This window comes from Chanos chanos, chromosome 6 (genome assembly GCF_902362185.1).
Source record: "Chanos chanos chromosome 6, fChaCha1.1, whole genome shotgun sequence".
Lineage (NCBI taxonomy): Eukaryota > Metazoa > Chordata > Actinopteri > Gonorynchiformes > Chanidae > Chanos > Chanos chanos.
This window is the reverse complement of record NC_044500.1, coordinates 35,666,619-35,691,034: the sequence shown is the minus strand read 5'-3', so window position 1 is coordinate 35,691,034 and position 24,416 is coordinate 35,666,619. Positions and strand designations below refer to the sequence as shown.

Genomic DNA, 24,416 nt, shown 5'->3' with positions numbered 1-24,416 from the left:
GTTTCACACTAGCAGTGTCTGCGTGTAGACAGAAACCACTGTTGCACAGAAAGCAGTGTGTTACTCTGCAGAAGACATAGCATAGTGGCTCACTGATGTTGTAGCTGAAAAAAACCTGAACACTTGCAGTTGATGGCCACTAAAACTTCAAGACTATGAATGATTTAGGCCAGGATAAGGGTTTTAAAAGAAAAGGTGTATGTATGAGAGAAAGAGAGTTGGAGAGAATAAACTTCACATCGGTGGTGTTATGCCCTTCAGAATGAGTTGTTGTTATGAATGAGCTGCTTGCATTGGTTGCGGGGGGGGGGGGGGGGGGACATCAATTCCTGTTATTTTATTTTCAGTATGTATAAAAGATATGAGAACACACATCAAAAGTTTTCCACCAATTAAAATTCTCAGGGATCATGAACATCATGTTGTTTTCTCCTTTAATTGGGTATATGCCCACTCTTTGCAAAACTATGTGCAGTATTTGTAAAAACTGCTATGATAACTTGTGTGTGTGTGTGTACTTCGACACAGTGCGTATGCTGTATGGCCTCTCTCACTCTCCATCTCTCCATACACACATGTGCGTACACACACTTAGGATGCCAACTGGCCCTGCAGTACCCCTGGTCAGCTCCCCTGATGAAGAGTTTGTAGTAACAGGCAGGACTGGTGTGTGGTGCTGATTAGGGCTGTCTGTCTTCCAGAACCCCGCTGTGCCTTTGCTGCTCCCTCTGGCTCCCAGCAGAGAGAAGGGGGCCTCTCACTGCACATTCCCTCTCCCCGCCGTCTCTCCAGCTGACCTGGGCATAGCACAGACACAGCATCGCCTCCTCTAATTAGCCCCCCTCAAACATCACTCTGAACGGCCAGCTTTATCAGACCCATCATTTAAGTTGTGTGTCGCTGACGTGAGACTCAGAACTACCTGAGTTAATCAATGACCGTTCTCCCTCACAGAAACCAAGATTACAGTCGTGTCGTCGCGCGTGCCGGCCAGTCAGCGGCATTAGACGCCTTTGTGTCAGCGCATTGTTCCAAGCAGAGGCTCTGTGGCTTCCCTCTAAGGCTGGTATAAAGCGGAGCTGTAGCTGATGTCTTTGTGCCGTAAAAGGTGTGGGCGTGCGGACAGACATGGCTGAGTGAAGGCAGCCCTATGGAATCTAGCACTCAACTATGGACTGCCGCCTCCTCCCATGTTTCAAACTGCGCTTGTGTCTGAGCCTGTATCGCTGGGAACAGCTACCACCCCTGCCATGGTGAAGCTATATATTTTCCACCTATAGGATAACAGTTTCTCTTGAATATTCTTTGAATTTCTCTCTGGAATGCATCTTGTTTAAGATATCAGTCTTGCTTACTGAACAAACATAGAAGGTTCTGAGTCACAAGTACCTTTGATCCTTTGATCTGGCAGCAAGAATGCAGAACAGTAAATGTGCATGTCAGTCATTGCTTCTCACAACAATTATTCATAGTCATAACGATCATGACTTAAGTGATTAACTGTATGTTAGACTGTGAAGTTAATTTTTTTTTTTTTTCCCTGTTTTCTGTGTCTCTGCTCAGCACAGTATTTTATGTCTCTTTTTATGGGTGTTTTTCACAGCAAATAATACATGTGAACTCCCAAATTATAGACTGCCCACTGCAATAGCTATTTCCTGTTCTTTTTGAATTGCTCTGCCCGTCAGCATTTTGACTTCTGAATGAACTCACCCTGTGCCTCCTCAACTGATATGCCCATCCCAAAGCTTTTTAGTGTCGCCATCTGTCAATACAATTTCATACAATAATCTGAAAACCTGTACTTGTATCGCGTCTTCCTAAGCCAAGACACTGGCAGAGTTTCAGTTGGAGCTTGCAGAGTATTAAGGCATGATCTATGTTCAAGCCACATTTCCTGCTGATTCAAGAGTGAGATGTTGATGAATTATTTTGGGACTTTAAAGACCAAGATTAGACAAAGCTAAAAAATAATTTGCATAATTCATTACGTACCTTAAGGATGAGAATGTTTCACTTATTGTTATGCTGCACCACAACAGTTTTGTGCCAAAAAATCTCTTGCATGTTACTATTTCCTGTATTTTCTAATTTTATTTTTTGTGCCAACGGTTTGAAATTTTTAGAAAACCAGGAAATTAGTAAATTCAGATCATGTGCATATCCTGAGGTTGGGATCACACAGCCAATAAGTTTGCAGATGTTTTTGATGTTGCAGTTGTAAAGCATTATTGTCCTCCATGATGGTGTTTAAGCGTAGTAATAAAGTTATTAACCTATCTATTCTCCTCTGTCTCTCTTCCCACAGAACTCGATAAGGCACAATCTGTCACTGAACAAGTGTTTTCTCAAAGTGCCTCGTTCCAAAGACGACCCAGGAAAGGTGAGAGGGGTGGAATTTGTTGCTCTTTTTAATTTTATTTTTGATCATAATGCCATCTGAATTGAGTGTGGACTTTGTAGTTTTGTTTTTTTCTGCTTTGCTGACGGTGTTTGCACCTATCAAAATCATTCAGTGAGAGCCTTCTCAAGAATTTAGCTTTGAAACCACCTTGGCAAATGACTGATGTTTTGAGGTTACATTATATCTATAGGGGAAAAAATGGAAAAATATTTTCTCAAATCTTAAATGTTTTCTTAGATCCTCTTAGATATGATATTGAAATCTATAATTACATTTAGTATTTATCACCTTTACTGTTGCCTTTTTTTAAAGTCCAGGCGGAAGCATCAACAGTAACTAATTGTTAAACTGAAATGTCAAACATCTGTTTACACCAAGAAAGGAGAAATTTTTCCATAAATGTAATACATAACCAACAACTCTCTGTCGGTCTTTTTGCAAGAGTGTATAATCTTTAGTTCTGGTGTGGCTCTGTATGTTTGGTGATCTAGAAATACATCCCATACTTCTGACCACAGATATTAAAAACTTTACAGAACCGTATAGTGCATGTAAATAACCGCCACACTGTTTTTTTGTACAAGACTAGACTGCAGATTCAGTTAAAACACAGCCTTACGAGAATTGACGAGAGAGCAGGCACTTCCAACAACACCTTAAAAGTCCTCATGGGAGCTCTCTTCGGGGAGAGCAGAAAGCACTTCGGCCTGGCGCTTAGTAGAGGAAAGCCAAAAGTACCACCTGCCTCCCTCCTCCTGGAGCATGAGGGACGGGAGACAATGGAAATCCTCTGAACACACTGGGTAGCAGAAGGTTCAGTGACTAGAAACTGGTGTGTGCTGCCATTAACACAGGCAGTATAGAACCATGCCAGTTGCCTTCCCCACTGATGGTTGTTCTATAGCCGCAGAGACTTACAGATGGGAACAGAGTTAGGCTGTTTACTTTGATTCACTTGACACTATGGGCAGCTTGCATCACAGGCTCGCTGCATGTGCTCGTGTATCCACAGCAAGTCTTTACTGGAATATATTACTGGTGCACCTAAATGCAACCCTTTCCCTCTTTTCATTCCTGGCCATCTCCTGTGAGTGCGCACACATTCACACACTGAGACATGAAGAGCAGTGCAGAGGCATGTAGCAGATGGGGACTGAATGCTAATTTCATGTTTTGCTGTAATCCTCTGATATTGACACTCCTGGGAGCTGCTCTACTAAATACAAAATAATCTATTGCTGTATGGATTTGATTTTGAATGCATGGCCAACATGCTTGCATCCATAATGTTCAATTTGGAATTTGGCTCTCTTCTCACCCCCCTGAAAAAAAAAAAAAAAAAAACAACTTCAAAGCTGCGCTGGGCGCTCTTGATATGTTCCGTCAATATTGTAATACGGCAGAAATATGAGTCCTGCTGCTTGGATGAGATAGTAACAGAAGCGTGCCTCACACAGAGATGGCAGAAAAGATGGTAAACCACACCTTTGTATCTCCGCTGCCTGCAAGGAGGGCTCTGTTAGAGGAGCAATCACTTTATTAACTGGAAATTTGAAATGATATGATCGTACTTGGACTCAAGTGCCCTCATTTTGGAAACATGGGCATTCCCAGACGTGAATATTGAGCATGCATCGGGCCAGAGGCGGGAGAGTCGGGCTTTTCTGATAATACTCCATATGATGAACATATTTGCACTCATTAGGCCTCCAAACACACTGTAGGTGATATGATATTACATATTAGGGTTAGGATTATGTTATTCTGATAATGACTGCTACATCTAGCTATTGATGGGCTCCAATGTTGCTTCCTCATGAATAGCAGTTTTGTTGTAGGCATCCTATGCTTGTAGTGTACCTATAAATACAAGACTACAAGACTCAAAATATGCTCTCACAAAGCTCCTGAATCCCCTGAAATTATTCATTTTCTTTGTTGTTTTGTTCCTTTTTTTTTCTCTCCTTTTTACATGTTATCACACTTGTGCTAGTAATTTACGGGACTTGGGCAACACTAAGACTTAATGGGGAACATTCACCTCATGTGTTGTGTCAATTGCTGTTAAATTTAGATGAACGTAAGGTTACGGTGCTTGCATTTGGAGTGTTACTGCTATATTTCTGTGTATCTGTGAATAATGTAAAGGTTTTTTTTTTTTTTGGTTTTTTTTCATGGGTTTGTTTTTCTCTATCTAGTCTCTTGAGGCTATGTTGGAGGCAGAAACACCCATCCCAAGGGCTTTTGCTTTAAGATTTTGCAGCTAATTAAAAGAATTGCTACCCATCCTCTTTTTCCACCGTCAGAATTTCTCACTCAAGTTTTCATTTAAACAACATTGCCAAAGTATGAGACGGTCATGTGATTCTCATAGTTCTTCCGCTCACCTTGAGTTGTCCTTATGAATTCTTTATTGTCATTTGGTTCAAAAAATGAGAGAATGAGAAGTGTTTTTTCAGTGCATTTTGGAACCATTTCAATTATTCAGTGCCAATGTTTCACTATTCAAAATGTAATGAAAAAAATAGAAAAAGGTGAAATATAAAACAGTATGCTTGCATTTTACATGGTTAGAGTGTTAATCACTAATGACATCAACCACTCCTCATCGTTGCTATAAAACATCCTGGATATATTCATCTCTGTATACTTTTCCATATGATTTGATTTTCAACTTTGCTGTAGCCTTTGATCAGTCAAGTTTTACCATCATACGTCTGACAGATTCAGTGCAGGTTAGGCTATAGTTTTTCCCACTAAAATGATCTTGTTTTACTGCTCATTATGCTATAAAGCATTCTATTTTTAGACTGTTTAAGATAAATTACGTTCATCAGGAATGCCTCAAAGATTGATTCACTGATTGCGATTGTTAATTAATGCACTGTGAACAACATTGCTTCACCCCGCTGGTTTTGACATTGGTTGACCGCTGCCAAATGATCAGCATTCATTTGACCATGAATTGTTTTCACATTTGACTGGCTAATTATTTAGTTTGCCATTTGATAGAGATTTCTAATGGTTCATCTTCTCATTTTGTGCAGTTTCTGCGCTTGGACCATTTAAGAGTCAGGCTGGGTTTTTGGAGTTGTAAAGCGATTCATCATAATATTTTTAGATTGCCTCATGCCTGTGTTACATTGTTTAGTGAGTATGTATCAGCACTAGTGATAAAGTAATACTCAGTGGCACGAATACATACTTTCTTGGAGGAGTCTTCCTTTGTTGCATAGATTTTTTTTGTTGGGTGGTTTTCTGGAATACTGTTAATCTCCATGGTTTTAGACTTGCTGTCTAGACACTTTCAGTGTAACTTTCAATTACTCTTCCAGCTTACTGAGTTGTGCACAAGTAATTTTAAAGGTCTTGATCTTTCTTCCTCCTGACAATTGAGACCCTATCACATGTAATATGAAATATTTAAAAAGGGAAACGAAGCCTAAAGGTAAAATCTTTCTTTTTGACCAACTTTGAGTAGTGTTGCTTTTGGCTTTTGGGATGAGCTGCACCATTGAAAAATAAATTAAATAGGAAGAATGAAAAGATAAATTATTCAGCCAGGGTCTTGGGTGTTTGGATTTCTGCACTTCAACCCAAGGTTTGCTATTCTCTGCCTGATTATCCATGCCCATACCTGACCAGAAACCCAAAACCTCTGTGTCCAGCTCCAAGCACAAGTAATCAATAAACCTTAGGCTGAGGAAGAGTGGGCTTCAGGAGGGGCTTAACATTTTTACCTGCCTCTGCCAAAGCTCAGAAGCAATGCTGGGGGAGGAGGGGAAGTCAGGAGAAAAGAATGGCCCCACTACTTCACGCTCAGACATTCACCTCCATGAACGTGGTCCTAACATGATTGGCTTACAAATGAGCTCTCTTAAACTTTTGTATTGAAAGCTTTATACAGCACTTTCAAGCATCTTATTATTGGAATGACTTCTCTCTATTATACTCTCTTGTAAAAGACTATTTCCCATCAGCTGTCACTGCTAAGCGACTTTGTCGCAGACAGAGCTTGGACAGTAAAAATCTTACTGTAGAAGCTTTCCCAGTGTTTGTATGTGATGCTTTTGGTGTGTGTGGATAAGATTTGTTTAAGGGTGCTTCTTCAGTGCTTATGTTGTTCTGGCTAACACTCTTTCTCTTCTCCTAGGGTTCATATTGGGCAATCGACACAAATCCAAAGGAGGACGCGTTGCCCACGCGGCCCAAGAAAAGGCCACGGTCCGGAGAGCGGGTGAGTGAGTCTGTGTGTGTGTGTGTGTGAGTGGGAGAGTGAGCGTGCATGTGTTTGTGGTCCGACTTACCCACACTCTTTCCAACTACGCTTCACTCATTATCCATGATGTGAAAGCAATGAGGATCTGTCTAACATGGTTATAGATCAGCATCATTTAGCCACCTCGATATCTCACAAGATACTATGCATCACCCAAAACAGACACAGTGCCACTTACGCCTCTTTTATGAATACTTGAGTTGTACAGCAGAATATCAGGACAACAGTGGTGGGTCCCTTTGATTCTTCTCATTCAGTTATTCAATGCATTGGAATCCCAGTTTAACATTATTGTCTATCTTATCTGTGTTCTTGTGACTCATTAAAGTTATTTTTATGTGTTTAAACATTTCATACATAAATAGTTTTGGGGTTTTTTTTATATAGTTCATTTGAGGCTGTAAAATCATTGGGTTTTGTTCTAGTGTAATGATACAGCCACTTCAGCATTGCTTTGTTTTGGGGTTTTTTTTTCTCTTTATAGAGATAGATTGATTCTGTCCATATGACCGCTCACTCTGTGCACGCCACTGACAATGGATGAAGAGGCTGAGAGCTTTAACCGTACATCTCACTTTAGGCTCCCCAGGCTAATGCATGCATACACACAGACAGGTTTGCGCAGCCATTTGGATGCACACATCCTGTAGTTTATATAACTGCCTCTCATTGTGGCTCAACTCATCTTGAAGAAGGGGTCCAGCTTATTAATAAACTATGGCTCCGGGCAGCCATTACATACATTGCATTTTGAAGTCATTTTTTTTTAGCAAACATCAATTAATGCAGAATTCTGCGCTGGTTATTTTCAGTCAAAGCTTTTTTATATTCCATTATTTATGAGCAGCGCACACTGGAAAGCACAGCTCCGCTTCTCTCGGTGCACAGCTTCCAGGTTGACCCGGCTTTGAGGCATCTCTCATCATTTTGTCCATCCCCGTGTAGCAGATCAGAGACGCGGCAGAGAAGCTCATAGACACTACTGCAGGCACCTAGACTACCGGAGATACCAAACGAGAAAAAAAAAAAGGAAAAATACATTAAAAGGAGAAAGTATAGGAGTTCTCAGAGAGTGGGTTTTTTTTTTTTGTTGTTTTTGGTTTACTCTGCAGAGAGATGTTGGTGGCCAGGCAGTGAGAGTGCCACAGCAGGGCCTCTGAAAGTGCAGAGCTCGGGGCTTCTGTAAGAGGATCACTCCTCACACAGCTCTGCCCTCAGGCCACACAGTCTGTCTCTATTCCCTCCGACACTCACTTCTCACAAATCTAAAACCTCCAATTAGAGCCACTCACGCTCAATCTGAAAAAGCGCTCCTGAAAAAGAAAAAAGAAAAAAAAGACAGGAAAATGTGTAAATTGTGTGTGTTGTGTTTGAGTGTGTATTGCATGCCATCAAGCATTGCTACGGATTCTTTACTCTCTCTCTCTCTCGCTCACACACACACATGGAAATGTCTCTTAAAAAATTCTCCAACATTAAAATTGTGACTTGTGAAATCTCATTTATGTTTATCATGAATTAAAAATCGTATTGTTGCCAGGCAATCCTCTTATAATAAGTAGTTTTCTGAAACAGGCATACTGGAGTTATCTTCCCACACCAAAAGCTAGGGAGCAGGGGAGCTGTTCTCCTCTCCTCTTCATCTCTACTTAGAATGCTTCCAATTTGACCCAAATAAATGTGTTGCTCTTTGTTATTCATAACTGCTAGTTGCATTTTTAAGTACATGTGCATTGTAAAATTGCATCGATTTGAATACACCTAGACAACATAACCCTTTGGCCCAAAATTACATACCCTGTTTTAGCCCCAAATGACTGTTCTGAAAGAGATTATTTTAGACCTGTTTTTCTCTCTCGCAGAGGCTGCTTTACTCCCCTCTCATTTAGCAATTAATTGAACTTCACCTCTTGTTTCTCTACAGGCTTCTACACCTTACAGCCTGGAGTCAGAATCCTTGGGAATGGACTGTATAATCTCTGGAAGTGCCTCACCAACGCTGGCAATCAACACTGTGACTAATAAGGTAACCAGCCTGGCTGGTGCAGTGTTCTGTAGCCCTGCCATTTCTCTGCTTTTACCAAGTCCTGATTCCCTATGCACAGCACACCTGCCCAGCCATAGACTTTGATCATAAATAATGCAGTTTGAATTGTATACCAAATACTCAGGCCCACAGCCTCATGATTCAGACACCCAGGGTTTTTACGCGTCTGGATCCGCTTCATTAGGGTAGATACATCCTGCGTGATGCATACAGATCCTTGGTAGTATTAGCACCACACACACTCACAGATGCTGTGCGTTTGATACTCAGTGTCCCGCTAGCTGTATTATTCTAAGGATGCATGGCTTCATAACCTCCCCTCAGTGCGGTGACTCAGTGGAAACCTGCACAAAGAGAAATGGTGGAGTCGTGGAGCGCAACACTCTGAAATTTAAATAGGGTTTTTAACCTTAAGCCCTCTCCTCTTGGCCTGTTTGAGGCTGCTCTCTGGAGTGCTTTTAGAAAAACCTACCCGTGCTGGTTATTAATTTACGTTAGACATTAGTCCAACTGGATTTCATATTAACCATAGTGTCCTGAGGGCAGATGAAGAGTAGGTGTGCGTCTGTATTCTGGTTGTTTGTATGGGCCGAAGAGAATATCTGTCGGATAATGGAGAAATGTATGCATTCATTTCAACTGTGTGTGATAGGTGCTTGACAAGTAGTCAGGTACTTACCATGTCTAGTTCTTAGACAAATGCTGAAATTCTTCATTGTCATAGTTTGGTTGTCCTTGAGAGTTTGAGAGTTGTATATTAGTGTATAGTGCTTTTAATAGAAATTGGCTCAGTGGTCAGAACTGTTGCCTAACAGCAAGAAGGCCCTGGGTTCGAATCCCGACCATCTCAGGTCCTTTCTCCCCTTGGGTTTCCGCTGGGTGCTCTGGTTTCGTCCCACCGCAAAGGCATGCACTGGCAAAAAGACCTGGAGTTGGTCCTCGGGCGCTGGCGCCGGCAGTGGCTGCCTGCTGCTCCTAGCTCATTGTGTGTGTGTGTGTGTGTGTGTGTGTGTGTGTGTGCGCTCACTGGTGTTAGGGTAGGTTAAAAGCAGAGGTTGCATTTCACTGCTCACTGTTCAGTGTGTTTTTGCTGGTCTTCAAAGTGACCAGCAAACACTAACTGAATCTATGCCCTATAGGGGTGTAACGGTACACAGAAGTCACGGTTCGGTTCACATCACGGCTTGGACATCACGGTTCAATACGAGTTCGGTACGATGGAAAAAAAGCAACGAAACCCCCCAAATGCATGAGACTAGGTTTCTTTCACTTATTTTTAACAGGTAGTAGTGCAAGTTGCAGTTTGTTCCACCCGTAGTGTCATGTAGTCCCCCCTGAGCTAGTTTGTACAGCCTGTAGTACCTTAAAGGTGCCATAGAATGGAAATCACAATTTTCCTCGCCCTTTTGAATTCATTGAGATGAATGTGCAATGGAAACATTGTCAAAGTATGAAAACATGCGTTCTTCTCTTACAGTCGCACGATCTATGTTAAAAAAACAAGCCTTTCTACAGCCCGTTCTGAATTCTGTGTGTTTGTGACATCACAACTGCACATGGCCACATACAGCAGCATGTAGCCAATCATCGGCTATTGACAGCCAGCATTGCCATCTATTATTCATGAAGAAACACGGTTCACTTGTTACTACAATGTACAAGCAAACAAGGACGTTAAGGTCCTTGAAAACTTGTGTCATAATGTTTGCACCACAATCAGATCCCAAATTTTTGAGCGAAGAGAACAAACCACTTTGAGAGAGTGAAATGAGAGACTCGCGCTTGTGAAATTTGGTTCCGCATTACGTTCATCGGTTGTGGCACATAAGCTACCGCATATTCTCCGTGCGACCACATGCACCAAACCGTCACGTCTGTACCATGACGGCTTGAGACGAATACACGTACCGTTACACCCCTAATGCCCTATTGTAATATTTTTGCCAAACTGCTTGTAAAATGTTTTTATGACACACTGTTACTTTGCCATATCTCTCAAAAGACTTAAGTTGCCTTTTAACTGTTTAGCTGAAAATGTGTGTCTCTGGTACAGTGTGAGCCCATAGTTCTAGAAAAACAAGACTTGTGAGGTGAATGTTTGTGTTTTTTCAGCTATCAGCGCTCTCACACTATTAACGGTGATGGAATAAAGTGAACTGAGCAGGAGACAAAGTGGAAAAGCAACAGATCTGAGCTGTTGGCTCCTTGGAGAGGTTGTTTCTCAGTGTGAGCCCTGTAAACAGAGAGCATGCCACGCCTCTCTCCATGTTCTGTGCCAAAACCACAGGAATTCCCTCATTCTCTGGCTTTCCCGCGTGTCAGCACAGGCCAGTGGGAGGCACAACACGGGAGAGTCCTTCCCCTAGTCACTAGTGGTCGCTCAGCTAAAGGAGAGAAGGCATTTCTGCAGTCTTTTGCTCTCTCCTTCTACCACAGCAGTATAGAATTTCTGCAAAATTTCCGTTTTGTCAGGGCCCTTTTACTGATGACATACAGCACCTGAGAACAATGTTGAATTTGATAGTTAGAAAGAAAGTAGGAGAGAATCTTTCTTTTTTTTTCTTTTTTTTTCCCCCTCGCGCACGGTTCTGTTTCACCATTGTCTCCAAATCCCGCACAGAAAGTATCTTCTCTTCAGTATGTTCAATTGTCTAAGACACCTGGTTGGATTTCTCTTTGATTTCATAATCCTTGTCTCATGTGCCAGATTAGTTGCCAGTGTAAAAGACACCAGTGACTTTTGACTCTAATACACAGCTAAATTTAGCGCTCCTTTTCCACCAGTAAACACTCAACAGTATTTACGATGGATTTGTTCACCCTGTCTCTCTCAATGCATGGTCGTCTCTGACTTTGTGCATGCGTGCATGCTAAAGTGTAGGCGTCTTCTTTCGGGGTCTCGAGCAAACCACAGCGAGAGGTTTTTAAATCACACTTTATGGATACGTAGACTAAAAATAGATTGTGGTGAAAGGCTTAAGGGTAAAAGGCTCTTTTATGACTTAATTACACATAACATTTATACTTCTGCAGTGCGCTGGGTTTGATTATAATGGTAACTGTTTTCTGCATGATTGAATTTTCGACGTGCCTCAGCCCCCAGTCCTCAGATGCTCTGCAGGTTACACGTGTTAATGAGTACTGGAGCCTTGCCCACATACAGTTGGAAAATGTTGTAGTATGCAAATCAGTTTATGATAGACTATGGCACTCCCCCTTCATGCTATGCAGCCTGGATCTATTATGCTCTTCTTTTGAAAGTAGATGAATAATGGGATTGGGAGGCATTCATTCTGGCTGAGTGATAATTCTCTGTTCGAGACTGTGACGTGACTGTGTGGTTTTGCATTTCTTTTCTGTGTGCCTGTCTGCTGGAGTCAAAGGGACTGCCGAGCTAGCCTCGTCGCTGATGGAAACTAACACAGAACATCTGCTCCCTACCCATAATGCCACGCTCGTACTGATCCTGCGATTGGACACACAGCCCAAACCCCATATCATTATGTTCTACACGGAGCCCAGTTTGTCTCATTCACTCAGATGATTACTGAGCCTTGTTGAGTGGTTTTAGCAGCAGGCTGTTGCTGCCAAGGCATGCTGTGTGACGCGAGCACCACCAGCATTGTTGCAATTCCATTCATCGCTTCATACCACGGGAAACTCGATGTGGGGCTATTCTCTCAGGATCTCATTATATTCATTACCATATCATCCTTCCAGCGCCTTATTTACTTTCTTTTTACAGCAGCACATATTTGGAGTAAACCTTTTCAAATGGTAATTGGGATCGCCATTTGATGTGGGTTTAGCTGCCGAAGGCCTCTTTTGTGAGAAAGGTCAGGGTCTCTGTAGCATTCAGGACCTTTGTTAGCTGTCCCAAACCAATTTGCAGTGGGTGAGCTGATGGCCCTGACGCAGCCAGCACCGTGACCTTTAGTGAAGGGGAGCTTCCATCTTAAAATCTCACAGAAACTGACTCCTGCCAAAAAAAAAAAGCCACACGTTCTCAGGATGAACCTCAGCACCGGCACATACCGTTGTGTTTACTCATCTTCAACCAGCATTTTATACGGCAGCTCAACCCTGACAACTGGGATTTCATACACAGACACACACATACACGCCGTAAACCTCGTGCGTTTCGTAACGTTCTGTACTGTTGTGACAAGTGAAAACCGTTCCACTTACATGACTTCAGAAACCACCAAACAGTTTTGGCTTTTGTACGCCTTTTCCCTGGCCCCGCCCGTATAGCCTGTAGTGCATACCTTGGTACTAGTAATTGCTCACGGTTCTATTTTTGTGCTCAAGCTGACAGATGATTAAGGAGTTGTTTTGCCTTTTTTTTTTTTTCCTGTGTTTTCAGGTGGCATTGTACAACCCCGACCAGGATGGGAGCGACAGTCCGAGAAGCAGCCTTAACAACAGCTTGTCCGACCAGAGCCTGGCCTCGGTTAACCTGAACAGTGTCGGCAGCGTGCACAGCTACACACCGGTAAGAGCCAGCACTGCCTCCTCACCACGCTCCTCTGTTCCCTGTCTCCTCCGCTCCTGAGAGCAGGCGGACGCGGAGAGGAAGCGTCTGAAGAGCGGCTGCTGCAGATGCCCGTGGTAGGGAGCAGGCTGACATGGGGTTAAGGGAAAAAAAGGCTGCACGCACATCACTGCATCGCTGCTAAAGAGAGCCGCCGCCTGTGATGTCTTCCCACCAGAGACGACCCCTCTTTGTTATAGTCCCCCGGATGCCCAAAGTGCTTCTTGCTCCAGGCTCAGAGCATTGATCTGACTCAGACACTGATGGATTTACAACAGCTGTAATGTACAGCCAAGACAATGCACTCTTCTTTCTTCACCCATTCAAGGCCTGTCTGATTCTAAGACCACGTATCTGTTAGAGCATAACTGAGCTAGTCTTTGTAGGGATTCACAGAGTCTCATTTCATTTGAAATGGTCGTATTTATTGGCAAAAATGAGCTTTTTAGCTCAGCTGTTAGTGTTGCGTGCTTGCGAGAAAGTGAATGTAGTTGTATTTGTATAATGAATAACTGTGTCTTTATGCTCTGACTTGAACTTCCAGTTGTTTGTTTATGTATTTACATATGGACATCTGGGTCTTTCCATTGTGGTCAGGCATGCAAATCCGTCACCAGCAGTTCACTCTCACAGCTGGATTAGAACAGTGCAGTGGAAAATGATATGGCTTTGCCTTACTTTCATGTCTTGAATACATTTGTCTTCAACCAGATGAGACAGAGGCACTGCCCCTGATTAACTCTATGCTAGAAAATATGGAGACTTTGGGAGTCTGGGCTAACAAGGCATCTCCTAACTCATGAAATAGTGAAGTGTACCACTTCGGTGTCCACATAAGTGACATAATTATGTGAACGTGTAGCCAGAGGGCTTCAGTTTTTTGGAATACCCTAGCATCACAGTGTGCAGATCTGGGACAATGAGCCGAGTGTTTGTGAAAAATGACTAGAACTTATTTGTACCAGGCTTTGCCAAAAAAAAATTTTGAAGGTATTTCCAAGGGTGTTAAGAATTAGATAAGTGTGGATTCAGACAACGGTCGGTGTGAAAGAGCTCAAAATGTTTTTGGCTGCGAGGGTGACGATTGAGATTTGGAAGCGTAAACAGTGAAGAGCGATGTCCACGTGCCCGTCTGCCTGTTTCTCCTCTCTCTTCTGCCCGTCATGTCCTCGTCTAAAAGGTGCTGAGCGCTGAGGTCGGTGCTGTCACATTCTATCCGAGCACTAATCCGTCGGTCAGTGGGACCGGATAGAGCAGCACTAGAGTTAATAGTGTCAGGCTTGATTTCATTCATTGTTGCTAATCTTTCATTCCTCTTCTCTCCCCTTCTCATTCCCTCAGGTGACGAGCCATCCAGAGCCGGTCTCCCAGTCCATGAGCCTGCAGCAGCCCCCTCAGCCCCAGTACAGCATACCTGAGCGCGACAAACAGCTCCTCTTCTCTGACTTTGAAGATCTCAGTGCCTCCTTCCGCAGCCTTTACAAGTCTGTTTTTGAGCAGTCCTACAACCAACAGGGTGAGTGCACACCTGGAGAAACACCTCGAGCAGACGAGTGCTAGTCTACACGAAGCTCTTCAGCAGCAGCAGGAGCAGCAAGGCCGAATGTGTGTGTGTGTGTGTGTGTGTGTGTTCAGCGGTTTTGCAGTCAAGTGGACGATTTTATCAGCTGTTTTCAGCGTCACATAAGATTCTTCACAAGCTTCAAGACTGTACTTAGGCTACGTTTAGCTCTTTTTTTTGTTTTTTGTTTTTTTTGTTTTAGTTCATTTCATATGCACATCCATTTTCTATATTAAAAGACACATGTAGAAGTGCTAGCCTGTGAAATCTGTTTGATAGAAGGGAATTTTCCATTTCAAATGATTCTCATAATGGTATATGAATACTGCTGTGCCAGATTTACTGTGGCTCCACATAAAGCCTGCCAGCATTTTTAATACCTTTTGTTTGTAATCTGATTGACTGATGTACAAAAAGCACTTGACAAGTGGGTTAGGAGCAAAGCAGTCAGAGCTTCTCTGCTATAACCTACTTTTATAAATCAAATGCATTTCAAGTTAGTGTTTTCAAAGTGCACCTCTTCTTTAATCTATCATCTATGTTTCATTAGTTGAAAGTTGTTACCTTTTCATGTGCATAAAAGTGAAATCTCTTAGTCAGACAAGCTTGGGCAATTAAAATGCGTAAATAAGCCGGCGAGAGGATTTCACACCTCAGTGCCAGAGACACTGAGCTAATTCACTGGCTTTGATAATAGGTAATGAGCTCGCATTATTATGCAGGGCGCTGCTCACTAATTGCTTTCTGTTGGTCCCTGGTTGGACAATGGGCTTTCTCTCCTGATAAGAGATGCACCTTTGTCACCCTGCCGATGAGTGTTCTCTGCCGATTGCGGCAATGCAGGCCTGAAGTCAGCTCTAAAAGCACTTCAGTGAAATAGGTTTACTGTGCCAGTGCAGTGATGGACAGGGCCTCTTAAGACCACTGTGCTGCGCTTCACTGATTGCTGTTGGTATCCAGATGTTTGAGCTCTAGTCGTGCTTGTTTGGAGCTCGTGAAACACCGCCATCCTGTCAAAGAAGAAAAGGCTGGAGAAAAGGCACAGGCTCTGAGAGCTGCCGGTGGCTTTGTGCTGAGTCACTGCTTTAACACCCTGTCCATGCCAGCAGCGCAGTTATATGCCACTGCCTCAGGAGGGGAAATGGTTTATCTGAGCAGTAATTGTCGCCGATTTCGATTTGCGCCTTAGGAAGCCCTGACTGATAGTCTTTGTATTGATGTTACAAATAAATGTCTGTAGTGGCCTTAATGTATACAGGTTACATTGGTAGATACATTATGTTAGCAGTGAACGAAATAATTTGACTGACTGAGTGTGTATTTGCCCTTTGTACAGGTCTGATGGGTATACCCTCAGAGTCCTCTCAGCAGACCCATACCTCCTGCTCTTACCAACACTCCCCCAGCAGCACCATCAGCAGCCACCCTCACAACAACCAGAACAGCATCACCAACTCCCACTCCAACAACATCCCCAACAGTGGCAGTCAAGTGCCGCTGTCCCACCCACCCCATTCTACCCACAACTCCCCTCACGGACAGCATCTCTCCCAGCATGGCCCTCACTCTCAGCACCCCCACAGCCAGCATAGCCAGCATCCACACACAGCACACAGCCAACACCCGCAGCACACTCAACACAGCCAGCATGGGCAGCACCCCTCCCAACACCAGGCCCATTCCCAACACCCCCAACACTCAGCCCAGCACGGGCAACATGCACAGCACCCTTCCCAACACTCACAGCAGCAGCAGCAGCATCAGAACCTCCCTCACCAGCCCCATCCTGCCCAGCAACAGATGTCCTGCAACACCGGTAAGAACGTCTCTCTCTCTCTCTCTCTCCCTCTCCCTCTCTCTCTCTCTCTCTCTCCCTCTCTCTCTCTCTCTCTCTCTCTCTCTCTCTCTCTCCCTCTCTCTCTCTCTCTCTCCCTCTCTCGCTCTCTCTTTCTCTCCCTCTCTCTCTCTCTCTCTCTCTCTCTCTCTCTTTCTAGTTTGTTCATTTGATTACAATCTCTCCTTCCTTCTCTATTCTGTGCAGTCCTTCTGCAAAACGAGCTGCTCCTTGACTGTTACTTTTTTCTGGCCTCTTTTATTAGTCATTTGTAATAGATTAAAAAATGTGTTGCAGCTTTGGGGCAGTCTGCAGTAAATCACCATCTGATTTATGTTGTTTGCTTTAATGAGAACAAAGCATTTCAGAAGTCCTGTGAACTCATTCTTGTAGAAGAAGCTGGCTCCCCCTGCTGGCAGTTGTTGGCATTTTTTCCACAGGTCCTTGCGAAGCTTTACTAGGGCTTCAGTTCTACTGCCCAGTGGAACTACACAGTCCTTGGTCTTAGGTATTCCATTTGTGTGTTTCTGTAGGTCTTCCTAGTGACTGGTACCCCAACCTGGATGCACTGAAAGAGAGCTGTCGCATAGCCAGCAGTTACAACTGGGCAGATGTGGACCTCTCACCTTTCCAAGGTTCATCTCCCATAACCTTTACTCTCATGAACATAATGCATTTATTAGACATAAAAAAAAAAAAGGTTAGAAGTATTGCGACATCTTTTGTTTGTACGACACACTGATGCCTTTGAGTTTCAAGGCTGGCAACATGGCCTCTAAACCAAAAGAATCCTGCACAAATGATTAAATGGATGCCGATAATTATTTTAATGGGCATCTATATACTGAATGAAATAAATACTTTGTTGATATTTTTTTTTGTAAACGTGTTGCTCGAAGTTTAATATGAAGGAGCCCTTCAATTAAAGAACATTACTGTTAAGTTTAATTACTATATGCACTTGTGCTCAGCGGGTCACAGTCTTTACCCAATTATGCTGTAAAATTGCAAAGTAGGTGGTTTTAATTAGATATCACAAGAAAAGGTTACTTATGAAAGTAAATCAATTTAATAAGCACTTTTTTGGTTTTATATTTGTTAGTGGCTTTTTATTTTTTAAAGTTTGCATCGGGACATGTTATAATAAAACACTTGAGCAGTTCCACTGCTCTGTTATATTAGGGAACTGATCCATTGTTTTTACTGTGCAGGCCTGAAAGAGAGCATGAGGCAGGCAGAGCTCAATAACTGGTCTCTGGAGCCTACCCAGATTGCAGACCTCTGCTCTTCCATAAACCAGTTCTTTGCCCGCACTGGGGTCATACAGCCACAGGGGGCATTGCAGCCTCCTGTATGTCACAGCTCCATGCACCCAAACAAGACTAGTCAGCACATCAATACAGGTCAGCCCATGGAACAAATTGGTCACAAATGAAAAGCTCAAGCATTAATGTGCTCAAACTATTAATCTACTGAAATAGTATAGTATATGTTTCCAGTTGCACAGTCATGTAGACTTAGTTATATAATGTTTGCTTATGATGAGGGTAACATAAGAGTCTGCCTAATGTTTTATCTACAGGAAATATGTACATGGACACAAGACAGAGCATGTCCTCCATGATGGGTCCTGCAACCTACCCCCACATGCCACCCATGAGCAGTGCCGGGCCCACTATTCCAGGTCACTCTCACAAACATCTCCCTTTTACTGAAATCAAAATCACAAGTTATCACTAACGATACATAACGCTGCTTGGCAGCAGTTTTTCAGTCACATTTTTAGTCTTTGTGGCTATGTGGCACGTGGTGTAATGGCATGTATGACACACACGCAGCTCCCTGTATGACAGCGTCTGATGTTAGATGAGTTTGAACTTTGCAATCTAAAATGAATAAAATGCAAACAGCAACGTACATTGACTAGTCATATGCATACTGGTGTTTCTTTTTTTTTCTGTCTTTGTTTCTGTTTTTCATAGTGTTCACGTAACCATTATGAACTGCACAAGCCCTCCCATAACAGGGTCAACTTCTGTTTAATATGGTATATTATAGCATAGTTTTTATAGCATAGTATTTCACTGTATAGTGTGGTACAATAGCTGCCAGTCAGTTGTAATAGAAGTAGAATTCAGGCAAAAAAAAACTGAAGCAAACAACGGACTACCAGTAGGCCCCAGCTATACCGTTCTGGTGTAGTTAATCTAAGTATTTGCAACTTTTTGATCATTCAGATTACACTGGCTTGTACGTTCACACTACGCCTCTGATTTCTGTCCTCAGGACATCATGCACAGATGAACCAGCAGCACATGATTCCCCCTGGAAACTTCCAGATGCGGCGCATGCCTGCTGATGACATCCAGGATGACTTTGACTGGGACTCCATTGTTTAGCTCCGTCCAAGAATCACATAGTGTGGTGCAGGCTAATGAGAGAAAGCGTGAAGGAAGTACGTGTGAGTGTGTATGCGTGTGTAAGAGAGAGAGGGCTAGACCCAGGATGTCTGCACACACGAAGTGGGAGGCCATTTTGGGATCGACACTTACGAGGTGCGAGTGTCGTTCTTTTTGATCCGAGAGAGACTCCTGTGACCTGATGTTTTTATGAGACAAAACACAAAAAAAATGTTACTTTGAAGACAATCACAATTACTAGGACATGTTTCAGTGATCGCTTTTGTACTTGTCATAGGGCAAGTAGTTCATGTTCTCGTCAAAATCTACACCCCCCCCCCCCCCCCTCCCCTTCCTCTGGCAGACTCAGTCCTTCTCCCAACCCACAATCTTTTGTAAGGCCCTACTGGGCCAAGCTCTCCCCTGCTCCTTAACTGTTGTGTGATTTTGAGCGATGTGATGTTCAGCTTGTCCTCCCCTCTCATGTTAACTGACAAAGGCCTCTCCACATTTAGGATACATTTGACACTTTTTTGGCTTTCAGTACTTTTTTTTTTTTTTTTTTAATGCTGGCCACTTCTGAGAGGAAGGCTAAGAGTGTAAGTAAATGTCATTATGTTCTGTAATGTTTGTGTCTTTTGGGTAAAGGTGGTCACAGGGCTGAATCTCATTCTCTCTGGTCAGGCATACGGCCTGTTTTGGCACTAGCTGCTTTATAGAGCTCAGTCAGCTTGGAAGATCCACACTTCATCCGACATAATACAGTTATGTCAAATTTTGCAGAGTCCCTCTACTGATTGATATGACTAATAGCAAGACAGTTTTGAATTTCACCACATTACCTGCAGTATTTGGACTCTTGCATTTATGCTGTAAAACATAGTACATCACAAGATTGTCACAAATCATTACAACAGTGTGAAATGGCACATTTGATTGAAATCAATTAAGACAATTTTTTTGTTCCTTTCCTGTCTTTTTCTATGTGAACATCACTTTAAGTCTGCAAGTACAATCTCATCCTGCCTCATAACTTTACATTGTTTTACTTTCATTACTTGTCCCTCTTATGTTTTTGACTCATTGTCTCCCAACAGTAGAGCATTGCTCTGCATGGCCTCATTTGAGGCATCCCAGTTGTGCGACACAAAGTTTCATAAATTGTTAAGTAGAAATAGTTTCTCTTTGAATGGATTGCAGTGACGCTCTAGAGAGCTTTTAAAATCCATAGTGTAGATTGAAGCATGCCCAGAGTTGCTCTGTGTGGTAGTATCAGGGAAGGATGTGAGTCAATTACTAGGCACATTTGCTAAATGGACTTCATCAGAAGAATCTATATTTTATATCTAAAGACCAGATGTGAAAACTCATGCTGTTGACTGCCATGGCAAGGAATTTTACACAGAGGTAATCTTGACCCTGGTAGATGCTTTTGAACTGTTGAGAATTTTGAGAATACTCTACTGACGGTAGAGATGGGTAAACAGTGTTTTAATCTGGAGTAAGCAGTTTACTAGCCATTCAAATACACTAATGATGTTCTTTTTGTGGAAGTCCATAAATTTAAACTGCCTAATTTCAAACATTAACTATTGTTGCTGATCAGTTGGAAAATGCACTGACTATGTTTACATGTATTTATATTGACTATACACCTATAGTCATACACATTAGGGCCATAAACAATCTGTTTACATTCACCATAGTTTGCAATCTCCAGCTAAAAATCTACAAATTTTCCTGTTTACATGATTATTTTAGTACTTACATATAACCTGTACTGCTACATGAACTTATTTAAACTTCACATTACTTATATGTTCTAACTTTAAAGCAACTTTGTCAGTGGGACAAATTTTTATCACAGCCAATCAGATGCATTCCACTGGCCGCGATAACTGAGGGTCAAGGTTCTAATATTTGTCATCCTTAGCTGGAAACATTGGGAGCATATGAGGTCATGGTTTGGCTTAATCAAATCCTGATCCAATTAGTCCCATTCTCACCTGCCGTAATGCCGTTAATGTTAGATTGAAACTCGGCTATCACAGCCAGTGGAATGCATCAGCCCTACTGATAACTGTTTTAAAGTAAGAACATGTTATTTGGGGAAGAAAAACAGTTAATTGGCAAACCCGTCCACCAATCTCTTGTGATGTATAGCTTCGCTAAGAGTCGAAAGAAAGTTTGAGATGAATCTCTGTACATCTGAACATTATTTAAAATATTCAAAGTCGAGATGACATTCAGTGCAAAGAGCTTACTTGTTATATTCATGTAGTATCCCTGAACCACTTCTCATTTGGAGTGTTCAGGTTAACAGATCAGCATAATTAGAATACTGTGTTTACATGACTCCCAATAAGCTTGGAGTATTGCCATAACTGAAGTAAATTTGTAAGAGAAGCATGCATGTAGACATAGTCACCGGGGCATTTCGACAGTCCACAGGCAAAAGTTGGAACTAGAAGCATCCTAGTGACTGTCAGTTTGGCCAAACATTGTTTTATCCACACACACATCCAATTAGTGCAACTGTTCAACAATAACTGTGGTGTGTGCAATACTTTTAATTTAGGGCTATGATCTATGATTACAATCATCTGTTTTAATGAGCACAAACTAATGCACAAGAGGAGATATCCCAGATTAGAATAAGTGACAGATAAACATTTTCAGGGTATATTACAAGAAGAGAGAAGCACTTTGTCCAGTTACTACTTGACCAAATGTAGAGTGTAGAAGTATATGGAAAGAGGTAGAGGAATTATATTGGAAACTCAATGCTTAGACAAGCCATAAAAAGTCACAGTGCAAAACACAGATATTAAAATTGCCAATTTTCTGGACTCCATCAGAGCACAGATTGTGTAGGGTTTCCACCAGAGCCAGGCCTGTGTTTGGTAGAGGGTGGTGGATCTCCCTTCTGCCTTTACATCTCTCGGCCTCTACTCCAGTGTAAATCCACTTGTTTGATGTTAATTTTTCTCCCTTATTTTTTTCCTTGGTCATATGTGATCGTAAATGTAATCTAACATAGATTTACAATATGTTGACAAGTTATAAGATGACCAAACGACAATCATCTTTTTTGATAATTCAGTATTACATCTCCTTCAGGATGAGTATTGTTACTAGTTCTCAACATTCACTGGCCTAGAATCCATAAGGCCAGTAATGTAACGGTTTCACCTTCTCAGTAACGTGTATGTACATAAAAAGTTATGCTCTGTCCCCTACAAGTTGACTTTCTAAACACTTTTTTGACTTTGCTTTTATTTATCTGCAGCATATTCCAATACTTCATCCACCATCTGAAACAGTTTGATTGCCGTCGGTGTAAAAGCACACTTGAGGTAGTGCTTTGCAGCTTTTCTCTTCAGCTTACCAAAATCAGTGATTGAATTTATCAGACTATACTGTAGATGCTTCAGTTTCACAACACTGTCCCCAGTCGTTTTTTTAACCCTTTGTTGGTTACATAAACAAAAAATTGTTCAACAGTTTGTGATGTCAAACGGCATTTTAATCATCATACATGTAACAAGTAAAAGGTTAACAACTATCTGAATGGCATCACACCCTCTAAATCCATCACTGGTCAACAAACTACATAATTTAAGGTACATATTTTACAAAATGGTGCTACCTGAAAATACAAGGGTAGCACACCAGTCATAATGATTGACCTGAAGAATGGGTCACCTCTTTGATTCAACACGTTGTGTACATGTTTTCCTCAGTTTCTTACATAAACTCATCCGATTCATGGATATCTTTATCCATGTACTATTTTCCCTCCATTTCCATTGTTCTGGGTACTGTTTTAATGATTGTAACCTCTGTTTAATGGTTCTCAAGTTCCTCTTACAAAGAGCTTTCTGACTGCTTACTGGTCATCTGCGCACTTTGAGAATTAAGAAGCACAACGGTTGATGTACATTATTGAACAACAGACTCATTACATGACAGGATATGTCAGTGAGTATTAAACATTTATGGATCCTCTAAGTGAACTAAGTTGAAACTACGTAGTCATTGATTTGATCAGACATAATGGCAAGTGAAAAAAAAAGAGAAAAACTGCAGGTTATAAATGTAAGTAATCTCAGTCTTTTAACGACAGTGATGTCTGTGGATCTCTTCTGTGGTAGAGACACGGCAGGTTTTTAGAGCAAAAAGTAGAGTGCATAGAGCAGGCGATGAACTACACCTCATATCTGAATGGAAGAGAGTGGGTCTGAGGTAATGTGCTGCATGGAAAGTGGAGAAGCAAGATCGTATGGGCTTTTGGCAGATGATCAAGTAGTTCTACTTTTTTAAACAGTTCTCCCTCTGTGTGTGTGAGTGCGCGTGTTGGTTTGTTTTGAGACAATTCATTTTTAACATACCAGTGGAGATGCACCTGCCAGAGAGATTACTACGAAAAGGAAAAAAAATGAGAAGTTTTGTTACATTGAGGGAGAAAACTGCCAACAAGTTTCTGGTATTAGAGGCCTATTTTATTCAATGTTGGTGTGTTGTTGTGCTTATTGTAAATAAATGTCTTTTCAATTGTCCTTTTTTCCTCTGGGGTGGTGGGGGGATCAAGGCAAGGGCTTGGGTTCACACATGAAAGAAAAGAGGGGAAAAAACAGAGTATTTTGTTATTGTCCTATCTGAGGGTGATACAGTATGTATATATCTATATTGTATATATGTGATGAAAATGCGTTGGCTTTTTGTGTGACACTACCTTTTACCTGTACTATGGTTCAACATTCAGTGTTTCAATGTTTATATTATATTTTAATCTTTGTTTTCTGTTTGATTTTGTCCTTGTCATTTCTTGTATTTGTTGTTTCTTTTTTTCTCCTTTTTGTCCTCTTTTGTTATTGCACGGTTTATTACTTTTGCTGTCCGATGAAATGACACAGCTACTCTTTGTATTGGTTTAGTGCTGTAAAATAAATCTGAAGTGTCATTAGGATTGTCAATACCACCCCCCCACCCCACCCCCCGATATGCATGAATGGCACTTAAAGAAATAAAATATGTTAACAACACTGTGGAATTATTTGGAATTCTGTGCTGTTATTCCTTGTGAAGAATGGAAAATATAATATCAATTACCAAGTCTCATTCTAATACTGATATTAAAGAAAAAATCAATACTAGGAATCATGTCAGTTTACCACATAGCACATAAAATAACTTCTCTTTATTCGGTTCTCTTAATTTCCAACCGGTGTCTCTAATGATGAACATTCATTGATTTGGTTTTAGTTTTGATGATTTCTCATTCAGTGAATGCTGTTACTTAAAAATGGTTTATATAGAAACTAGAGTGTGAACTATGCATAGCACGTTTTATTGTGA

The 24,416-nt window shown here is 41.8% G+C and overlaps 1 protein-coding gene across 3 annotated transcripts in view; it reads left to right on the top strand.

Annotated features, from left to right (window-relative positions):
• Positions 1 to 19,255, top strand: part of foxj3 (forkhead box J3) — a 37,746-nt gene extending 18,491 nt beyond the window's left edge. The window contains exons 2-12 of one of the 3 annotated variants that reach the window (XM_030777316.1): positions 2,309 to 2,383; positions 6,558 to 6,641; positions 8,608 to 8,709; positions 13,097 to 13,225; positions 14,606 to 14,780; positions 16,162 to 16,467; positions 16,528 to 16,641; positions 17,193 to 17,294; positions 17,871 to 18,062; positions 18,242 to 18,343; positions 18,946 to 19,255. In XM_030777316.1, coding sequence (XP_030633176.1) covers positions 2,309 to 2,383; positions 6,558 to 6,641; positions 8,608 to 8,709; positions 13,097 to 13,225; positions 14,606 to 14,780; positions 16,162 to 16,467; positions 16,528 to 16,641; positions 17,193 to 17,294; positions 17,871 to 18,062; positions 18,242 to 18,343; positions 18,946 to 19,058 — 1,494 coding nt within the window. In that variant the 3' untranslated portion in view covers positions 19,059 to 19,255. Of the gene's footprint in view, positions 1 to 2,308; positions 2,384 to 6,557; positions 6,642 to 8,607; positions 8,710 to 13,096; positions 13,226 to 14,605; positions 14,781 to 16,161; positions 16,642 to 17,192; positions 17,295 to 17,870; positions 18,063 to 18,241; positions 18,344 to 18,945 lie in introns of all 3 variants that reach the window. The other 2 variants (XM_030777315.1, XM_030777314.1) reach the window with 2 other exon arrangements.
• Positions 19,256 to 24,416: the final 5,161 nt, after the last annotated feature.